Source organism: Oryzias melastigma, linkage group LG9, assembly GCF_002922805.2.
Source record: "Oryzias melastigma strain HK-1 linkage group LG9, ASM292280v2, whole genome shotgun sequence".
In the NCBI taxonomy this organism is placed as follows: domain Eukaryota; kingdom Metazoa; phylum Chordata; class Actinopteri; order Beloniformes; family Adrianichthyidae; genus Oryzias; species Oryzias melastigma.
The window spans coordinates 10,163,840-10,186,329 of record NC_050520.1 but is presented as its reverse complement, the minus strand read 5'-3'; the positions used below and the strand labels follow the sequence as shown (position 1 = coordinate 10,186,329).

Sequence of the window (22,490 nt, the reverse complement as noted above, 5' to 3'; positions counted from 1 at the left end):
AAAAAAAAAAAAAGCAACTATTATCTCACATTCTGTTCCAACTGCCACCATCACGCGAGCAGATCTCAGTGAAAAAGTGCACAAATTAAGAGAAGAACAGCTTCTTTCCCTGAGCTGTTGGCCTCTATCACCCCCCTGCTACCCTCCCACCTCCCCATATCCTCCCACCTCCCACAATAACTCAGACTGTTAACACACCATCCCTCAGGAACTGCACTTGCAAAACTGTTTCTGCTGTTCTTTTCCATTTGTGTTCTGAAAAAAGTAGTGTTTCTGGTAGTAAAAAAAATATTTAAACATTTTTACCCCTTAATTTTTTTGTTTTTGTGAACATATCTGACCCAGATATGAGATTTTCTTAAATTTCCACATCAATTGTCTGATTTTATTATTTTTTAAGGATGTATTTTTAGTATTAAGATATTCGCGAAATACAAAAATAATAAGATATAAAACATTATATATATATACATACATACACATAATTTCCTGAGAAATGAAATGAGGTGTGACTCTAAACTTAGCAGTGCAGTCTTCGCCTCGGGCAAATATTTAACTGGAAAAACACTTTTCCTGTCACATCGAAAATTTACTTTCCCACCTGGGATTGAAAGAAAAGTTGAGGAAAAAACAGTCAAACAAAAAGGTCACATTTTTTATTCTGCCATTTTTTTCCTATACAATATTTTTTCTAATTAAATGTTTTTTTTTTTTTGCTTCTTTTATGTCATAGCAAGCACATATATTGTAGGTACTCGAGATTCATTTATTGTGTATATTTCAGAAGCAATTCTTTGAACTGCAACGCTGGAAAAAATAGTCAATCAGTTTATTTACAAAATAAAACCCAATACCATTTGACAAAAGCCATCAAAACTACTAGATGAAGGTTTACAGATCTAGTTAGCAAAACCTGCTACAGATGATCACATCAACTTTACTCATTATGTTATAGGATAGATAGTAAGTTAAATATTTTGCAGCTAAAATGGTTTTTTAACACTCTTTGTGTGTGTCTCACACCATGTGCTCTAGTCGTTTTTGTGACAGTAGGTGTAGACAAAAACAGTATATGGTTTTACATGAAGTTATTGCATTAATTTTAACAAATGTGTCAGCTTTTATTTTATATCCAATTGTATTAACTTCCTAAAAATGTCATATATGTCTCAGTCCCCTTTCTGTTGACTCATTTAATGAGTATTTCATCTTTTGTCGTCAACAGCCCCCACATAGTGTTCCTGTCCCAGAGTGTGTTGGATGCAGGAAGTCCTTCTTCTGCAGAGAGCAGTCTATCCCTGTGCGGGTCTAGGATTTGTCATGAGATTGCTCATTCCTGGTTCGGCCTGGTTATTGGAGCCAGGGACTGGACAGAGGAATGGATCAGTGAAGGTTTTGCTACCTGCCTGGAAGACACCATTTGGGCCCAAACACAAAAAGTATGTGTAGGTTCTCACCTTCTGTGTTATAAATGACCAACATTCAGACTGAATTATGTTTGTAGATACTTTCAGTCCTGGGGCATCAAGATCAGATATTCTCTCCTCTTGTAAACGGTCAAAACACTGGTTTTAGTTTGTAATATTTTGGTTAAATGTATCATTACTGTTATTAGTTTGTACCCATTTCTAGTAAAGGTCAGATCAACTATTTTAAATTAGTTTAGCTTATTGCTTTTAATTTATTAAGTAAATTAAAGCATTGCAATGTACAATTCAATTACTCTCTTACACCCTATATGTTTTTGTCTATATTTAATTTTAAGCAGAAAAACAAATTCAAGTCCTGAAAGGTGAAAAAAGAAACTAAAGAAAATAAACTAGCAAGAAATTAAACCTCTTAGCAAAACTGAATCAATATTCATAGAAAACTACCAGATAAGGATAATGTGATTGTACACTTTGAAATTTGTCTTAAAAAAAAAGTGTAATTTCGAGTAAAAATTGTATTTTCCTATTCTCTCTTTTTGCAAATTTAACTCATAAATAATAATTACTGCACCATTTTTTGTTGTGTGTTTTATTTACTGTTAAAAGTCATTTTCTATGAATTTTATAGTATAACTAAAATAAACAAGTTTCTTTGAAATAAACTGATTTAAAATCTGAATAAAAACATTGGGTTCCTTTTTTACAAATCGTTGAGCCTCCTAATGAAAATTCTCCTTTTTGTCTCTTGGTCAGTTTTCTTCACAGGAGAGATCAGAGCAGTTTGACCTGAAGGCACTGCTGAGGTGGAGACGGCTTTCTGATGAGATGCAGAACTCAAAGAAGGAACTTCAGATTCTCAGGTACGAGTCCGTTTGATCAGAATGTGGTGATCTGGATTTAAATATAGAAAGTGTGAAGTAGTTGATCTGATAAGAGTGCTTTGGCTGTTAGACCTGATCTATTTTCACTGTTATAACTACCCTTAAAGCTTTATTTGCTCTTATTATGTTTATTAAATCATCAAAGGTGATGGGAATTAGTAGTTTAGGGAGCAGTGATGTTTCCAGAAAGCCTTTAAAGATTAAGTTTAGCATTATAAGCTCTCTTAATAATACAAAACATCTACTTGCAGTTACTACATCTACACACCTTCTTTGTTATTCACACTCAAAAATACATACATTTCTAATTGGTTTAATTACAGCTTGGTGTATTTACTGTTTCATCCACTTGAACGAACAAAACAAACTGAAGAACATAAATAGTTGTTCATTTAATAAAATAAATAATAAAAAAACCCATAAAATTCAAGTTTTTTTTTTAACATTAGTTAAAAAAAAGGTTAAAGTAAAGCAGAATAATTCACCTGTTCCTCATTTACTTTAAAAATACAGTTGGGAAAAAGTATTTCGTTAACCACCAATTGTGCAAGTTTTCCTACTTAAAGATGAGAGAGGGCTGCAATCTCCATCAACTATGAGAGACCAAATGAAAAAAAAAATCCAGATAATCCCATTTTCTGATTTTTAAAGATCATAACTTGCAATTTTGTTGGTTGACTAAATACTTTTTTGCCCTACTGTACCTAAATCAAAATAAAACATATTTTCTCTGCTCAGTATCCAATAATCTTGAACACTTGCCGCTTTTATTGTTTTCTCAAGGTAATTTGAAGCATCTCAATCACACAAAACTGCATTCACACAATGCACTGTTTACAAGAAATGCAAGTTTAAACTGCCATTTTACTACATTGGAGCCACAATACCCATGGCTTATTGTACATATAATATCGACTAATATCTGCTTCTACTTTTTGTCTGACTGCTTCCATTTTAGCACATTACCTTCCCCTCAAGGTGGAATCTGAAATATTTTGTACAGATCGAGGCAGCTCAAAGTTGAAAATAGAGAGCAGCAGTGGAGTTTATTGATTTATTAACTCATAACTTATGTATGGACTCAATAGGTTTTGCATTTATGTTTGGTTTGAAGACGACTGCATTGTTTGGCTGAGCCTAACATGTTTTATTAAACAGTAGGAGCTACTCTGGGCTACGGTGAGCAATTTTCCAGCCACACACATAGAAATACTGACGATGTATATGACCTGCATGAATGATAGTTTTCCTTCAAGCAGAGACTCATGTTCTGAGAATTACAATCTATTGGTGTATTCAATTCAAATTTACCCGTTATTGAATTTTTCTGAAGTAAAGCACCGAATAGTCTTTTTACGACTTACATTTTTAAAAATGAATGTAGTAATCTTTTCAGTTAAAACCATTCGATCAGCCTGGGAAAGTGTCAGTTGTGTTTTATTGAGCATATTTTTCTCAGTGCCTGCTCATGCAGACACAGATGTCAGACTGAGGTTTATGCATTCCAAGGATACAGGTGTGGCAGGTGTGGCAACAAGGGGCATTGAGGTGTGCTGTCTCATCATGTCTTTGAGAAAAAAACGCTCAAAAACGTGAGGCCAGCAGACGCACACAACTCTTCATCTGATCCTGACAATGTGGAGCCTACACCCTATTTGTTTAATCCAGGGTGGAAGCTCATTGTCATCCAGGGATTAAAGGTGTAAATCACAGACGGGAGTTCACTCTTTACATGATGAAATTGTTAGCTTTGATATTTGTCACTGATCTTCAGAAAATAAAAGAAAGTTCGCCAGTGGATTTTATGGGACAAATGTTTTGTCTGTAGTAATGGGTCAATAACATTTTGGAATATTACTGCATAACCATTGATTTGTTGAATATAGTTTTATTTTCAAGGGTGGTAAAAAATAAAAAAACAGATTTTTCTTTCTTGAACTAGACACTGACAATTGTATATTTTTATAGAAAAGTTTGAAAAAGGAGGTAGAGATCTATACAGATCGTACATTTGAATATGGGTTTTGACTTGCCTTTCTCTGAATCCTGTGAGCTGTTCTTTCTGATATGGTCAGACAAATTGTGCATTTTGTTGTATAAGCACTAAATTTAGCATAGATGTACCTTAGGATCCATTCTGTCAGAAAAGCACGTCAGTCTTAGGCTGGTCACTATAGACAAAAACAAAATCTACAATTTTTTTCATACCAAATGCAATTTTAATAGTTTTTTTCTCCCTCTTTTTACTTTCTTTAACAAAAACTACAGATGACACTATTTTTAACAAAATAATTTTATTTTAACATCTACTTTAGAAATGGTCTCAAAGACAAAGTGCAACTAAATACAATTTTTAAAGATGTTAGCTATGCTAGTGGTTTGTGAGAAATTATGTCTTTCTTGCCAATATGTCGTTGACAGTAAAGACGACAGGGAGCTTTTATTTTTTTAGCTCAATACCAGCTCTGTCATGTTACAAAAAGACTACTAATAAAGTTCCATACAAAGTTGATTCATGCCTGTTAATATATTTATAAAATACAATGTTTTATAGATAGTCTATGAATCAATTCTGTTGTATTTATCTTCCACTTCTTAAGGTCTAGTTTGTGAAAATATTTTTTGACTTTAAACCAGTTCATGTTTACATATAGGTATCACACTAAACAACTTGTTAGCAATGAGTTATATAGGCTAGAGATGCTATGGTAGCCTGTTGCCATTGTCCATGATATGGAAGAAGCAACAGCATATTGGGGCGCCATATTGCCATTGTCCATGTTAGACTTCTTGGTCTGTGTTTTTAGACAGATTGGGTTGGTAGCCAACATTACCACAGAGCCCTTGCACCCAATGTACGTAGGCCGGTCCCACCAGGGGCGGTGCGACATGGTCGGAGCTCGCTTGGAACTGTTCGCCCCGGTTGGCAGTCGCACCGAAAGCGGGGGGCACAATCCCTCCAGCAGCCCTCTCCTGCTTTATGAGCATAAACTGTTTTCAGTTTCAGTGTACTACCAGAACTCATGGTGCTGATTGTTGGCCTAAGGTCAGATCTTTCAGATTATTTTAAACATTTAAACTGATTTGGAACAATCCAGGATACTGTCAGATCTCAGCTTTCTCAGGGGGACAATACAAAGTTTAACTCTGCATGATGCCCTTTTCTTGTTCTCTTTTATTTTGAAAGTGTAAGTTATGGAAATAAAGCCCACATTTTTTTTTACATATTACAAGACCATCTCATTTGTCATCTGATGTTTTATGGAATAGTTTCCATCCTTCATTGGTTTCTTTAAGCTCATTAATACATCTTTTTACTTGGTGTTCCCAAACTTTCTATCCTCGCTGTAAAATCTTCTTTCCTGCAACCTTTCGTCTATTATCTACACCCTATCTGCATGAGATCCATTCTCAAGTCTAGAAAAACTTGAGCGACGTTGGGTTAGAGTCGGCGACACAGGTTTGATCCAAAAAGCGCACTTTAAGAATTTCAGTATTTGTCTTTAAAATAATAGAAGCCGCTGCTTCTCCATGAAACTATAACAGAAATAATTTGTCTCATCTTAATTTATTTAAAACAAGCAGAAAGGGACATATGCTTGCTGTAAAAAGCTGCAAAGCATTACTGTGCAGAGTCATGGCCTGACGTTTTACAGTGTAATTTTAGGGAACCTTGCTGGGTAAACCATGCAAAAAGTGCATGAAATGCACCAGATGTTTGTGTTCTGACATGCTGGTTTTCCGAGGAATCATGGCCACTGCACATATGTGAAAACAGCTTGAAACTAACCTTCGGTTGCAAAAGTTCATCATCTCTTTCACAGTTTATCAGGGTGTTTCCCTGCAAAACAGAAATGCTGGTGATGAAGGTGAAAATGTTAATCTTACAATTAAAAAAAGGTAAACAGTTTATGGACTCACTCCCAAAGAAATCCTCATTTCATAACATTAATATAAAGTATTACAAACGGTGCCACATTGTGTCATGGGTCTGTTTCTCACTATTTTTCCAAGAAGTACAACACGAGTCTATTGTCATTAGGTGCTAATTAGAGGAGACATAGAAGCAGTCAATTGATGTGTTACCTTGAGGGGATTTTGGCGCACAGCAGGTCAGCCAAACATACAAAAATATGACGCGCCTACAGGCGTTCAGCACACATGTTCATGTCAAAAATAAATATCCGTGTTTTGAATAAATAACGACCAAACGTTTACCAGGGCTGAAACGTGCCCCTTGGATTACAGTTTATTACAACTTTTATGTAAATTATCAGAGTAAAATGTATAGTTGTAAAGTTAGTTTTTTTTAAAAAAAGCTCAAACAGAAAACTTCTTGTGATGGAGATGACGCCTGTTTGAGCGTGAGAGTGGGTGGTCGTGCCCAGGAGAATTATAGCACACGTTCATGTTATTTATGGCTCTTCACCCGCCTCTCAAATGCCTTGAGGATTATCAGGAGGTCGTCAACTTGATTGTGTTATAAAGAGGGATTGTAGATGTGGTCTAAGTTCCACAAATGTTTATGATTTGAGTTATTAATAACCCTCCTGACATTCTTCCATCTCCAGATTTGTTCCCTTCGCTCGATTCCTTTGTCCCATTGATTGTCAAGTTATCTTTACTTTTATAAATAAGTCAGTATTTGTGAAAGATGTGTACAATAAAGTATTACTTCTAATACATTTTATGAATAAACACAGGCACAGATAACATTGAAGATGTTCCTGAGGATTCAGCTGAATCGTTGCCAGATTGCACAAATAAACACACAAACAAAGGTTAGATGGCAGGTTGTTCTTTCCAAGTTCAGTAGGTCACAACTGACACCCCCTGATCCAGCAGGGGCCCCAGTGGCCAGTGTTTATCAGTCCATTTCAGATGAGTTATATATAGGGCAGACTGGGCCAGACACCATTCTCCCTGCTGATTTACTAGGCTGCTGGGGAAACTGCTCTACCTTATCCGGTTTCCACAGTCAACCAAGTGTAATTTGTCAGGATCTGGCCTGCGGAGCTATAAACCTCTAGTGTTTGTGTGTGTGTTTCTGTGTGTGTGTGTCTTCTATCAGTAATAGCTCCTGACTTCCTCTTGCTCTTTTTCTTCAATATCAGACACACCCAGGTGCATGCATGGCAACACACACACGTGCGCTAGGACTACAAGGCAGATAAGAGCACCATTTATCCTGAAATGCAAAGCTCTATTGTGTAGACGTTGAAGGCAGCCAGCAGCGATTCTTCTTAGAGCTTTAGTTAATCATCGCTGAAACAGGGAGGCAGCAAAAGTCGTGGATTCTTACATCCATACTTATGATTGGTCTTGACAGAAGGGTGAGGTCCCTTTGTGTAACGCGGCAGTGATGGATCAGCGTTTTTCCTTCCCGCGATGTGCCGCTGGTTGTCTGGCGCACAGAATGGACCAATTTTCTTCAGAAATACATGTTCTTTTATTGTTTTTGTCCTTTGCCTCAGTCCTTCTTTTTCCCCTGTCTGGCACTCAACCACACACACATACACCCGCTTTGGTCAAAAGAGTAATTCTTCATATCACTTCTGGCAAAGGACTAAGAGAGGATTAGCAGAAAAAAAGTTGAATGCACGATAAAGGTCTGTGACAATCGGAAATTCCAGGAAACTGATGACTTCCGTTTTTCAGCCCAGTTAGCGAATCAAAATTTCCCTTCTATTTTCTGTTTTGATATCCATCTCTTCCTGTTTTACATTTCCGCCCTGCACACCAATCCCCCGTTAGTAAATCAAACATTCGACCAGCTTCTGACTTACAGCCAAACCCATGGATGAAATAATAAATACTGAGGATATAAATGAAAGCATGAATGGTGGGCTTCTTGCTCCGTGTGTGTGGGTGTATGTCTGGTTCTGCCATAAAATGGTTTTGTGCAAAAGTGCAAGCCAGTGATGAAGGGTGTATTGATTGGTGGGCCTGGCGCCTGCGGTATTGACTTGGTAGGAGGGTGATCCTTCAAGGCCTTCCTATTGGCACACTGAGTTAATCTGCTCATCCTGATCAATACCAGCTAACTGAAACTATCATCGCACAACATCCCATGTCAGAGCTTGTTTGCTTGGCTTTTATTGGCCTTATGTGTGTTTGTTGCTGTGTTTATGGAGGCGGAAGGCATGATTTGTGTTCATGTGACAAAGAAAGTGAAACATGGTGCGTGCCTTTTTTTCCACTGGCAGGTGGAAGTGCTATATGTTTGCTCCATGAGTTATGGGTGACATAGTTGAGCTCATATAAATACTACAGTACACAGGTATAAATCTGTAAGCCTGCCATGGGAAAAGCATACCATCTTGGCAGTATGTTTGCGACTGACAACATAAGAGGCTGGGTTTAACGTTACACAGCTCCCTCTTGTTCTTTGGAAATGCTCAATTAATATTGTTCTGAAAGCAAAATGACTTTTTCTTCCATAGGCCGAACATGGAAAAGACTGGACAGGTCAGTGAATCTGGATCCTCGACCGTCAAGCATGCCCTCAACCCTGAGAAAACCTTCATGCAAGTCCACTATCTGAAGGTAGGAGAAGAAAATGAAGGAATGGGAAGATGAAATACGTAAAAAGGGGTTTAGAAAGTGGAATTGCAACACTAATCTCAGAGCATCAACAGTTGTTTGTTTTGTTGTTTGTTCAGGGCTACTTCCTCCTCAGGTTCTTGGCCAGTGAAGTGGGTGAACAAGAGTTCATTGATTTTCTCAGAATGTTTGTGAGGAAATATCATGGACATCTTGTTTTGTCTCAGGTAAGGGTTTTTAGGTATAATAGTGTATTACTCTAAAATCTTTAACTTTTTCTTTTATATATATATATATATATATATATATATATATATATATATATATATGGTACTATTTGAAATAATCTTTTCACTGTACAAAGTATCAATTTTGCACAGTCTTAAACCTATATAACCATTTGTATCATATTTGATACACACATTTTTGAGACCGCTATCTTATTAGCATTAGCACTAGCATTAGCTAAATTCCCTTAAAAACGTATTGTATTTAAACTGGCTATGTCCAAATTCCCACCCTAATCCTTAACTACTATAAAACTTCGTAGCCAGGAATATACTGTATTTAGCACTGGGTTTTACTTGCTCACTACTTTTTTTTCCCTAAACAGCAGACATGACGTCACCACTATCAAGAAGTGGAAATCTAATCAATACAAACATTTTACGTCTATTTATGCTTCCACTGTGTTCTGATGATGAAAGTGTGGATGCTTTATTACAATATTACATATGAACACATTTTCGGCAAAAATTGTTCAAATGCAATTCATTGTAGTCTACTTGGAAATATAGTGAGCATTGATGCACACTGATTTTTCACAAAGACTTCTGGGAAATTTCTAGGGCACTCCATTTTGGAAAAGTAGATTTTGGACAGCACGGGAAGGAATTTGGACATAGCCTTAGTCCATGTTTTCTGCCCTGTAGTATATCATCTTTCCACTAGGGGCAGTAGAACCGCTTTTTATTCTTATTTCAAAATGGCTGCGTCCATGAAATCTCAAAAACACTTTTGGCGGGAAAAGTTTTGCTAATTTTCAAAACTTTATGGTGAGAATAACTCATCTATTGTCATTTATTTTTTTGAATGACTACCTACTGAATTGAAATAAAGCAAAAAAGTACTTTATGGCACAGTTAAGCTTTATTAAAATTGGATCAAATTTAAGATAGTAGTTTAATAGGGTTTTTTAATTTCTTAACATTTTTTATAAAGAAAAACTTTCCTAATCATCCAATTATTCACAATTTATATTATCTAAATCTAATAAAATGATATTGCAATATTATTTTTGGTGAATTTTATCAAAATGTTTTTTTAAAAAGAAAAAAAAAAAAACTCTTCATTGTAGACATCTTCACATCTGGCATTTTTTTATGTTTGGGTCCAGCCAAGTATAGATTATTCTCCTATATTCTCTTTCTGCAAAGTCATGAGGGGGTTGTTTTGCTGAAACAGGCAATGTCCTCCCTTAAAAAATATGTCTGTATGACATTATAAATAACAAATAACACTCGAATTTCTGTTTTATCTTTTACGCCAAAGAAACTAAATCTATGTTGCTGAGTGTTCACACTTGGAGAAGTGTTTTGTAACGTGTTCCGCCTGGCTCCTGTTTCTGCAGTGGCAGGTTACATTTTCCCAGTGAATAATTGATGTAACATAATCTCTGGTTTTATACTTGATTTAAGATCGATGTTTTTTTTCTAATTTTCTATTTTTGCTTTCAAATATACCTCGTTTTAAGTTTTTTTCCCTGTTTTTATCCCTTCTTCCCTAGGATTTCCTACAAATGTTTCTGACTACTTTTTCACACATGAGCAGGTATGTAAGAGCTTGTGCAATTTTTAAATAATCAGAAAATACATAGCCGTAATAAATGCATTGAATTCCTCAATTTATTAGCAGCAGCTCTGTTTTCTGCTCCAGCTAGATCTAATGTCAGACTCAAGAGCATGTGGCGATTTGCTCTCTAACTAATCTGGTCCTGGTGTTAAAACATGGGCAGCTAAAGCGCCTTGCACCAATCTGTTAAGTGAACAGTCTCATCCACTCTCATATTAATTGAAGTGTAAAAGCTAACTGCTCCTCCTGCTCTCCTCCTCTCTAATTTTCTCCCTCTCTAGTCTCTGTGTGAATGGTTATTCATTGAGTTCTCCATTTCTCCTGATTGCCTCATTAACCTCTTCCTTGTGCATCTCTTTCCGTACCTTCTTCTCTTCTGTCAGGGGATCACATTTTCTTTCTCACCTGCAGATGTTATTTTTTTTTATTCTTTTGTGGGCCAAACATGATGCAGAAATCAATTAAATTAAACAGATGGGATAGGTCACTGTCAATATTTGGTTTTGATGCATCCGTCAGTAAATGACAAGCAAGAATAGAAGGGTAAGGAATAAAAAAGACACTCAATACTGATCCTCAGGGCCACTCTGATTACTAATAAAATACCTAAAAATAAAAATATCTAAAACAAAATGTTGCTTTTAGTTTACAAATGCGAGTTATTTAAAAAGAAAACCAAATTTACAGATTAATATTTCAACCTTTGCTTTTCTTTTCATCTTATTACATTATTCTAAGTAAAACATTTACTTTTCTTTCTAAATATCTAGCAATAATAATATTTCACAATATAAATCAAAGTCAGATAAATGAGCCTAATCGGAGACACAAAACCAGCAAAAATACTGTTGAAAAATGTTGCAAAAAAAGAAGGGAATTCAATCCCAAGAACAGGTTGTCACAGCAGTAATGACTGCTTTGACTCCACTGTTCACAGATTAAACACACACAGAGCACACACATATTTAAACTGTCACAGATTTATTATGTGTTATCCTTCTCTGCGAAGCATTGAAACTGTTTTTCTAGTTTTTGTCCAAGTTCTCCAGAGTTCTCCAGAGTTAACGTCTATACCAAATGTAAACACTGACAGGAAACATCTAACTTATTGTTTTTTTCTGTTTGTTTACTAGTGAGTCCCACAAGACTGATTATGAGCTGAGACGAGGTGTCGTAGATAATCACAGGATGCACAAATGTAGACAATAGAAACAAGCTTTAAACGGAAATCTTACCGTTTCCTTCTCTTCCCATTTATTCTTACTTTTTCTTATTTTTTTTAAACCATTCATCAACTTTGACAGAATTTTATTAAATTTAAAAAGTGGCTACAACAGAAAAAATATGTAGAACAAAGACATCAATGGCTTAAAAAAACTTTATACATTCAAAATCACAAACATTGCACAAAGCTTGAAAAAGCATCAGTGTGGTGGAGTGAGACTACAGGTAAACATTAAAAACTTTTTTGCTCAGTTGGGAGCTGAACATTTCAAAGTAGTTTTTCAGTTACTTTTACTGTTTTGTCCTTTTTAGCCAATCATCTGAAAAGTCGGAAAATGAATTCAAGGGTTGTCTGCGTGATGTCTGTTTTGCAGCCATGTCCACAAAATGAAACTTTATCAAACGTAAGAAATGTAAATCCTAATAATTAAAATGTTCTTACTGCAATTAATAAAGATAACGAAACATTAAAAAAAATATATAAAACTGTGTCAGTGAATAATGAGTCAACATGCTTTCGGGAAAAAAGAGTAATTGATTTTGATTTAATTTTACTGGGTTATTTCAAGCATTAAAAATGACAGAATACTGTTTTACAGAAAAAAAAAACTAAACTAAAAAAGTATATCAAACCCATTTAAGGCATCAAGTCATATGTTCATTAAAATATAAAGAAAAAATAACAAAATGTTAGAATATGATTCCATTTTCTTGACGGTGTAATTACTCATCATTTTTACAGTAATGTGTACATTACACACACAAGCCACATTTGATTTAATAAATATATTGATTATAAATTAAAGTCATGTAGAGTTTGATTTGTTGTTTGAGAGCAGGATGAAACAAATTTGTATAATCCCACCCCTATTTAATTATTTATTTTTATTTATATATTTTTACATAGTTTCCATAACTTGATCATCAGATCAAGTGCAGATTATTACTCCAAAATGAAGTGCTTATTGATAATTCTCAGAAAAGATTTTACACAATTCAGTTAATATTAATATGAATCATGCTTCAGGAAACAGACATGTAGTACTCATTGATATTCATCAGAATACATTATCACGTTAATCCAGTTATCATCGCTACACGACTGATCAATTAAAGTCCACTCCGATGGAAATTGTGTTTTTGGTGTTTTTAACAGGTTTTTGTGACATTTTTTTCATGATTGAGGGCATATGTAAAGAAAATTGATCTTAAAATAGTATTCAAGTTTTTTTTTCTAATTTATATCATTGTGAATCAGGAGTCGACAGAAAATGCCAATGGAAAGGTGTTTGACAGATTGGTGTGACATAGAAGCTACTACGGCAAGCCACAAGCTCCCTGCTCCGCTCCATTCTGATTCATCCTTGTAGAAAAACTAGATCCATGTACATTTTTTTTTTTTAATTTAATCCGAGCTGGCATCTGGCTCAGAACTGTACTGCTGGATATCTCTAATATTGCTCTGCATTTTTGTTTTGCCAGTAATATTAAGTTGGGGGTGTGAGGGGCTGTAAGCTAGCGGGAGAACATGTTGACAAAGAGAACTCCTGCCGCTCTGCAGAAACTATGTTCTAGAAGCAACAGAAGTTTTTAAATTTTTTTAGGGACTTTTACAATAGATCAAAAGAAAATCAATAGATTTTTAATTATGTTCATGTTTATATGTATCACACGTCATGTAATGTGAAATAAGTAGTTGAGAATAACTTTACATTCTAAAGTGTCTTACTACAAAACCTTACATAATGGGAATGTCAGGTTGTGCTGTAAAAAGTAGGCAAATATGGAAAGTTTTCTGGGTGCAGGCAGGTAGGATTATCAGTGGGGGTAACAGGTAAGCTGTCTAGGTATCCTTTTCAGTTTGCATACACGCTTTTTACTGCTTGTGCAATGTTTGTTCTAATCAGGATCATTTCTTTTAGCCTCACTTATGCGTGCTCATGTTTTCCTGCATGTATAAATCCAGTTTACTGTCAGTGCATGCTTGTTTGCTCTGCGTCATTCAGAGCAGTAGGTGTGCCTCTCTTTTTTTTTGTTGAAAGTGTCGGACCGAACTCGTGACCTTTTCCCTGGGACACGTTTTCAAACGGCGTCTTGGGCAATCACAGCCATTGTTGCTTTAATGCGAAGACTTGTGCCATTGTGTTCCAGAAAAAGCCTCACCCTCGCTGATATTTACACTGACTGGCTTGATCGACCGGGAATTCCAGAGGTATGATCCGTCCTTCTGTAATTTTGAACTCTGAAGACATATCACTTTCCAAAATGCAAAGATAAAACCATCGTCTTTATTGATACCCAGATAAAGAACAAGATTTCTGTGTTTTTTCCTCCACTCATCAAATAGAAGAACGCTAACGCTGTAAATAATAAATCAGTGTGGTTTTGAGACCATGACATCAGATCCAGGACAGTTAGAAGTCTTAGATGATGCCCCATGGTTTAAGGCTTTTATGTTCTGCGGAGGAATGCACCCTGTGAATAGATCGCAATACAAGGGAAACATTTGTCTTCTTATAGAAAAGCTCTAAATAACTGTATAATCCAATTTCATGGTGAAAATTATACCCTCAATTAGACATAAATTACAGTCTCCTTGCAGATCCTTACAGCTCAGGAACTGTGTATTTTATTTTCCTGATGAAATCAGTGATTTCTTTCTTTTAAGTATTGTGTTTGTGAATGACAGGCAGACTGTTAACACATCTGAACAAAACGAGCAGTTCTGAGCTGCTTCTGCCCTCTAACTGAGAAAAAAGAAAAGTCACGGTCAGAGGTTCTAGGATTGCAATGCTACTTACACGCTCATGCAGTCAATCCACTTTAACAGCTTCTCCAGTTCTCCCATTTCCATGGTAACTGATCTTAATTACCATTGTGTGTGCATGCATTTTTTCAAGTATCAGTTCTTGTGCTCCTGTCTGGGAACCTTCACCTGCTAGATTACTTGATGATGTAACTGGAGCCTTTCAGGGGCCTCAGAGGGTGGGAAGGACAGTGTGGAAGGACCGCTGTTTTCTGCCTTCTGATTGGATGTTGACCGAGTGCTCCTGCACTGCTTTTTCTTCTTGTGTGTGTTTGTTTGATGTGCCAGTCACTGTCTAATGAGATCAGCCAGATCGATTGAAACCTTTTACAAATGCAAGTGCTTGTGTATTGTGCACGTTAGACATAAACACATTTTGAAATCTTTCCCTCTCTTTATCCCCCCTTGCCTCCCGTCCATCGCTCTAAAACATTCTCGAATTGAAATCAGGCAGGAAACGCTTTGGCATCATAATAAACAATGACATTCACCAATCCTGCAGTGAGAGATGTGGAATGAGGGCCTATTTTAGGCCTCAGTGTTTAGATGAGTAAGCACTCCCTTTTGGAGGATGCATCCAGACTGAGGTGTTTATATAAAGGCCACTCTTGTTTTGCCAGACCTTTGGAGAGGCCTGATACCTTCAATTTTAACTACAACTCTTGCATTAATTATTTATGCCTGTCTTTTCTGGGCAAGGTTATTGATAAATGGCACTTGTTACAGTCCTGCTGGTGCTTTGCAACAGCCAATGCAAATCATTCTTCCAGGCAAAAACTGGGGTTGTATTTCCTTCATGATGAAGACTGAGCAACATTTTTTTTTTTTTTACAAAGCACTGCCTGGAGTTTAACCATTTTTTTCACTAAAAATTAAAAAAACGTTCATGAACTTTTCATAAAACTCTTGATTAAACCACATCACTTTTCCAGTATACAAATCAAATTTAGGGCTTTGATTTTAGGAATCCAGCAAAACGTAGATATTGAACAAATGTGTCTTTTTTGTGCAAAGAAAAATGCAAAAACCAATGGTAAAAAAAACGTCTATCCAACTGTCATTTCTACCTGCATTGTCATAATTAGCCTATTCGAACCGTCTGCCAGGTAAGACAGGAAACATCCTCAGGCTGCCTGTAACACGAACCCTGGTCACAAAGTCACAATGCCTCTTCTGACATCTATTTGTAGTTCAGTGCTGTGAATGATCACATTAAGCTATTAAACACCTTCACCAAAATCATGTTTTAGGTGTATTATACTTAAGGGCATTGTAGGGTGTGTTTCCAAAGGATTTAATCAAACAACCTTTCGCTGGACAGTTGCTTAACCCACTTAGCTACAACCAACCTTTGTTGCTCATTTGCACATTTCAGCATGAGAAACAAAAGCTCTTATAGTGATCTAGCTTTTTTTTTTTTTATTACTATTTAGTTTTTTTTATTTCTGGGGTTTAATCCCACTGATTAAAAAAAGACTTCAGTGTAAAAACAATATATCTTATGGTCAATGAAATGTTTAAATAGTAAAACAATTTATTATAAAAAATACACACCAATTTGAATCTTTTATAGATGTCATATTAGTAAAGGAATATATAAAAATAACTGGAAAAAGCAAAAACAATATAAAGAGACTGCTTTTGGATTTATTAACATGAATCATGTTTAAAAAAAGAAAACACCATAAACTTTAACAGCAGGTCTGAGTACATTGAAATGTAAAAAAAGTAAAATGTTTATAATTTTCATTAGACATGATTTATCACTTTATGACTCCTCGTGTTTGTGTAAAATTCTTTGCCAGTGGGTTTGTTCATACAGAAAACAGCTAAACTTCTTGAAACTTTGGAAAGAGGTGAGAGGGAAATAAAAAAAGAGCCTAATAAATTGATCTAAGCTTAGGCACTTTTTAGAAAAGTGAAAGATAGTTCCTTTTATCATTATTTTTTAGTATTAAAAAGAATATAACCATTTTTTTCCCAAATATAAAATGTACACAATATGAGGAAAACTTGCGAGGCGTGATATTGGTGATCAATACTGTGATGACTTGGGATTGTGGTTGGATGGAATAATAGATTATTACATGCATCACTTATGGTCCATTGATGATTATGAATCTTTTTATGAATTTCAAATAATCTGTAATCGAAAAAAAATAATAACTTAATGTCAAAGTAACAAGTAGAAGTAGACACCTGACGTTTTTCACTCAAACATTTTGTAAGAGCACACAAACACGGCGGATCTTAGTGTTGACAGCCAATTGGCTTTTGGATAAAAGTCATGCGGTGTGTAAGTTCTGTCAGACCTAAATTAAATATGTAAATGTGTAAATATGTGGATTTGATCAATCGTAAATACAATTGATCAAATGTATAAAAGGCTTTAATGATTCATTAAATACTTCAACCAGGCACGAGATTGTTTTAGTACAAGTGTTAACATTTAAGACCCAGGCCTCGAGGGCTGATTGTCAGGAAGTGGTGGTGAAGGACCCAAAATGCAGGAGATCAGGCTTTGTGACGGGAATTTAAAACATTTAATAAATTAAGCAAAAAATGACAAAACCCCATTAAAATGGTGACGGAACATAACAGAGCAGATGACCTGACAAGTATGAACTGAAAACCAGACACTTAAATAAGCTGAGGGCAATTAACTGAAATGAAAACAGCTGTGGATCATGATTAACCTGGAACAGGTGTGACTGACAGGGCAGCTCAGAACATTACCGAAGAACAAACCACCAATAAATGCCCCACATGTTTTCCAACCAGCCTGCCATTGAAGCTCCTAATTGGCTAAACACACCTGATCCAGGTAATCAACAGCAGATAAGGCAGAGCTTCTGGAAAAGCAGCAGGAGGCCGGCCCTCGAGGACTGACACTGTTGATTCAAGGCAGACAATTATCGCGATATACGCCTATTGCACAGATTTCGTGATGATGATAATTATTGCACGGGCCTAGTATTTAGTAAAATCTGTTAAAAAACAATTAGTGTTACGTTATTTCCTTCTTATTAAAAATTCTAAAGAAGTTATTTAAAAAAAAATATCTCAAGTGAGCAACAAGTGAAAACAAATTCATCATCACCGATGAATCTTTTGAGGTGAGCAAAGTGACACGCTTTATTTGCCTTCCGTGTCTGTTTAAGAGCGAGGTGCAACATGTACACGCTGTCCAGTATTGATTCACAAGAGAAGCAAGACAAAGGGTCTGCTATTCAGGGAAGTGTAGTGGAGCTTTACTTTCGACAGCACAAGAGCTATGTATGGTATCCTGTTACACAATGCCAATTTACTGCCTCGACACTCACTACTTTCTGCGCTGCCCACACTAACACCTCCCTCTCTGTGTACTTCCACCGTACTCAGGAATACTCTGACATGCAGTTATAGTACTGAACTTTCTGTGTATGTGTTTGCGAGTGAGTGTCATGGCTTTAGGGCATATGTGATGAGCCCCTGCTGCTACCACTAGTGTGTGTGTGATGACATTATAAACACCTGACTTCCATAGAGTCTGTTCCCCCACAAACACACACACACACACAGCAGCATCCATCAATACTCTTGTGTGATTCACATCACTTGAGCAGTGGCTCTGCTGAAAGCTTTAATAATGTGAGATAGTAAGTGCTGTGTGTTTGAGCCCACCAGCTACTCTCTGTGCGTAGGTGTGTGTATGCATCACTAGCGATATGTTTTGTGTGTTTGTGGAGGAATGGACTGAGGTGACTGTCCGTCAAGATGCCTTCAAGTCGGCTCGTTCTTTTCTTCCTCCACTTTCCTCCTTCCTCTTATCCTCCGGAGTCAAGTCGAGAGTTTTTTTTTTGTTGTTTTTTTTCCGCTAGAGGAACAAGTGATAGTGCTACCACCCCCCCTCCACCGCCTCCCCTCTATCCCTCCCCTTCCTGCTTTGCTCAGGCTGCCTCTCTGCCTCTGCAAAGCATTCCACTCCGTCCTGATCACTTGCCCCCGGCTCACTGCTCTCCCTTCTCCTCTGTCGCTCAGTGGCTGCATGAAAGGAGCGCCGTGTGGTCACACACCAGACTGGTGGAGGAAGTCAGAGAAGAGGTAGGCACTCATCTCTTTCTCTGATCGCTCTTTCCATCTGTTCTTCTCATCTTCAGGGAGTGGCGGATTCAGTGAGAGCACTCACATTTAAAATCCCTTTTTCTTGAGAAGTGCTTGATATGATTACATTCAGATTCTCATCAGTCTCTCCCATCATCAAGTTACACCGCTGCTGTATCTCCTCGCTTTCTCTTATTTGCATCCCTGAACTTCTGTTGCTTTTTTCGTTTTTTGTGTGATGTTTTGGTTTGATGGCTCATTTCCACCTTTTTTGCACTTCATTTACTTCTTTTTCTCGTTTGCTGCGTTCTGTTCGCTCCCTCTGTCTGAGTGAAGTGCGGCGCACAGAGCTGTGCATCTGTTGCGTGTCATTCTGTGCTGCCTATCAGATTTCCCATAAAGCTCCCATGTTGTTCTTAATTGCTTTGCCTATGTTTTGAAATCCGCCCATTGATTTTTCCATTCAGACCACTTGAAATCAGACCCGAAAATTATGTTTTATGTTCCCGAAAACACAAAATGAAGTGTTTGAGTGACTGCAATGAAGACATAACAATTCTGTTAAAGACTCTTTTTAGAAACTTACAAAAGGATTTTGTGTAGTTTTTCTGCATAAAGGAGTTACTGTCCCCTCAACTTCTACTTTTTTGTGTTGAGTGTCAAATAACTCATTTTATTGTCTGATATATCTAAGTAAAACTGTAATATATTGCCTTCTGTGAGTTTTTTTAGATTTAAGAACACCCTTTATCCTTTACCGACTGAATCAGATGACTTGTTCTTTGCCTTATGATGCGTTTTAACCCATCACGACCTGTTTGATTTCTCCTCCCTTACACTTTTTCTTTTTTGTCTACCTCCACACAACCTCCTTTTTCCCGCCTTCTCCACCTCTCCCCCACCATCCTCCCTCCTGCAGGTTATAAAATGGATTCTGTTCAGTCGGACTCACCAGGGAAAGGGCAGGAAGCGGAAACGACTAAAACCCAAGACAAACTTCAAAGAGGTAAGCATCCTCCACTATTAAACTCTCCTTTTGTCGTCTCCATGTCTCGTTCGCCTCCCTAATGTCCCGTTTCTCATTTGGAAACTTCTCATAAAATATGTGCTGCGACTTTGAAGATTTACAGTAAATTTGTTTGTCTGACAACACAATTATCTGCATATCTGTTTATAAGGTACTACCCTTTACTTTAAGTCTGTGTTTACGCTTCATCCTCCGCTTACATATTTAACCTTTTAAGAGCTTGTGTACATCACACACTCTTTGTGCGTGTGTGTGGTCTCGATTAAGGCATTTGCGGTGTCTGGGTTTGTCTGGCAAAGCAGTCAACATCTATTTTTTTTTTTTTTTTTGATCTTCATTTGACCTTTTCTACTCCTCTTTTTTTCCCATGAATTCTTTACACTTTTTCCTAAAAATGTAGAGCAGTTACAAGAAAAACAACCAAAAAAGGCCCTATAAAAACCCAGTCTATGCACGAATGTCTAGAACTAATTAAGACTCTCTAGAGACAGCTAATCCCCTCCACCCACAAACCGTCAGACGCACTTGCACACGCCTGCATCATTTATGAACGCACACTGATCTGTAAACCACAGAGGGTTAAAAGTCATTAGCCAGAGTAAAGCAGCTTTTATATTGCTCTCAGAAGTTGCAGACATTTGGAAACCTTGCCAAGCCACTTATCTTTCTGTGCATTATCTTTCATAATGTCAATAAGTTGCAGAAAACGTTTGTTTTTTTGGGGTGAGGGGGGTCCTTACGAAGACGCACAGATGTAGCGACTTTTAAAGGAAAGTTGCTGTGTTCATTATAAATGCTGGTGACTGAACATGCTCTGATCACCTTTTACTTCCTTTGTAGCAGCTTGAAGTGAATAAAATGCCAGAGCAGCCCCCTTCAAACCACCTGACACCTACCGTCTGGCATATTTTACAATGCACACACACACAAGTCTGTGTACTTCTTAGGGGCAGCAAAGGGCCTCTTCCTGTTCGGGGGCTGAAATCAGCCTCATGAAAGAATAGCCAATTACTGTCCACTTGGCCATACACAATAGTGAGAAAGAGGAGGGAGGGTCTAATGGATGGACGAATGGAGCGAGGGAGCAGTGTGATACAAGGGCGGGGGTGTGGGAGGTCAACGTTTGAAGTTACACCATAAAAGCCATCCTGAAAGGAAACACGGACTGATCCCCCCCACCAGCATGCACTCCTCGCTCCGTCCCCTGTGGCCCTGCCCTCTTCTCTCTCCCCCCTCCCTTTGTTTCTACGAACAGAGCGTGCCCCGTGGTTATACCAGGTGTATTTTATATTACTTCTGTATGTACTTCAAACGCCAAAAAGCCCTATTTCTCCTCTCGCCCCCTTCTTCTCTTGATCCACCTTTCCTTTCTTTCTCCCCCCAGTGCTAGCGGCCTGTTGCAAGGCTATAAATCACTCAGCAGACCTGATCACCAAAGGCGAAGGGGGAGTGGGTAACTCACCAGAGAACGGAAGGTAGAAAGGGGAGGAATTGTTGAGATGAAGATATGAGTGGAGCATGCAATGGTGCAAGAGAAATATGAAAAACACTTAAGGCCTCGTGTGGAGCGGCATTGTGCATCCCAGGTGGTTATCTTGTAGATCAGTTCAATTTAAATGGAAGGGCTTCCAGATGAAGAGCTTCAGTGGAAAAATACAAAAGCCAGGGAAATGGCCGCACAGATGACGCCGAGTGGCGAGAAGGTGATGACTGTGTGGAAAGAGAACAAGCAACAGTTGGTGCGGCCATGTTTGGGGAGCTGATGACTAAGGCGGGAGCAAGACCGGGGTGGAGTGGAAGCACGTCATGGTGATGTCTTATGACTTCAAGTTTAAAAAGATGAAAGAATGCAGGGCAGAAATGAAAGATTTTGGAGAACGTTTGTCAGATTTGATCACATTTTGATCAATTTCAAAAACGTTCCCATCTGTGTGGTTTCTATGTCACAAATATTCTCTTTTTTACTCCAAAATTAACTTTTAAGCTTAATTTTCTTCATATATGCCACAAAAACATGTTTAAAAACATCATTTTTATCAGAGTGGGTCTTTAAGACAAACAAAAGAAGGTAGAAATTTTACTCCAGTCGTCGCTAAACTGTTTATAATTAGATTAGATACAATCAGAGAATAAAAACCTAAAATATGCACACATGTGCACGCTCATCTATAAATGCACAGAAGCCAGATGTTCCCCATAAAGGGGCTCCAGATCTGGTCAATATTATTGCCCCCAGAGTTTATTACCAACTTCCGCTGTTCTAAGTTTCTGTTTAAAGTTATTGATTCAAGCACCTTTGTGTGCACGCATCTGTGTGTTAAAAGTCTGACTTGCACATGCACGTGTGGGGGTGTGTGCACGGTGTGCAGAGAGCTGTGTAGAAGGATATTAGTCACGCCCGCCTGGTAATGGGTCTAATTTTGCTCTTATTTTCATCCATGGTTGCTGTAATAAGGGGTCTGTCTACCCCTGATGATCGGGACAGGAAACCCTGTGGGAAAAATTAGCAATGGGGACAAAAAAAAGTATTCTAAATGATTTGCAAAAGTGCCCTTTGGAAGTTGTAATTGATCTGTCATTCAGATAAATTTCATCATAATGTATGTTGAAAGAAAATATACTTTTTAATGTAACCTTTTAGGTAA

The 22,490-nt window shown here is 37.3% G+C and overlaps 1 protein-coding gene across 4 annotated transcripts in view; it reads left to right on the top strand.

The window, feature by feature from the left end:
* The window catches only part of aopep (aminopeptidase O (putative)), an 85,490-nt gene that overhangs the window by 23,055 nt on the left and 39,945 nt on the right, over positions 1 to 22,490 (top strand). For 3 of the 4 annotated variants that reach the window (XR_002919590.2, XM_024275098.2, XM_024275099.2), the window contains exons 7-14: positions 1,226 to 1,439; positions 2,184 to 2,290; positions 8,755 to 8,857; positions 8,974 to 9,081; positions 10,641 to 10,684; positions 14,081 to 14,141; positions 18,756 to 18,818; positions 19,738 to 19,824. Coding sequence is in view for 3 of the 4 variants with exons in the window: in XM_024275098.2 (XP_024130866.1) it covers positions 1,226 to 1,439; positions 2,184 to 2,290; positions 8,755 to 8,857; positions 8,974 to 9,081; positions 10,641 to 10,684; positions 14,081 to 14,141; positions 18,756 to 18,818; positions 19,738 to 19,824 (787 nt within the window). In the remaining variant the exon portion in view is untranslated. Of the gene's footprint in view, positions 1 to 1,225; positions 1,440 to 2,183; positions 2,291 to 8,754; positions 8,858 to 8,973; positions 9,082 to 10,640; positions 10,685 to 11,838; positions 13,764 to 14,080; positions 14,142 to 18,755; positions 18,819 to 19,737; positions 19,825 to 22,490 lie in introns of those variants that run through there. The other variant, XM_024275100.2, reaches the window with a different exon arrangement.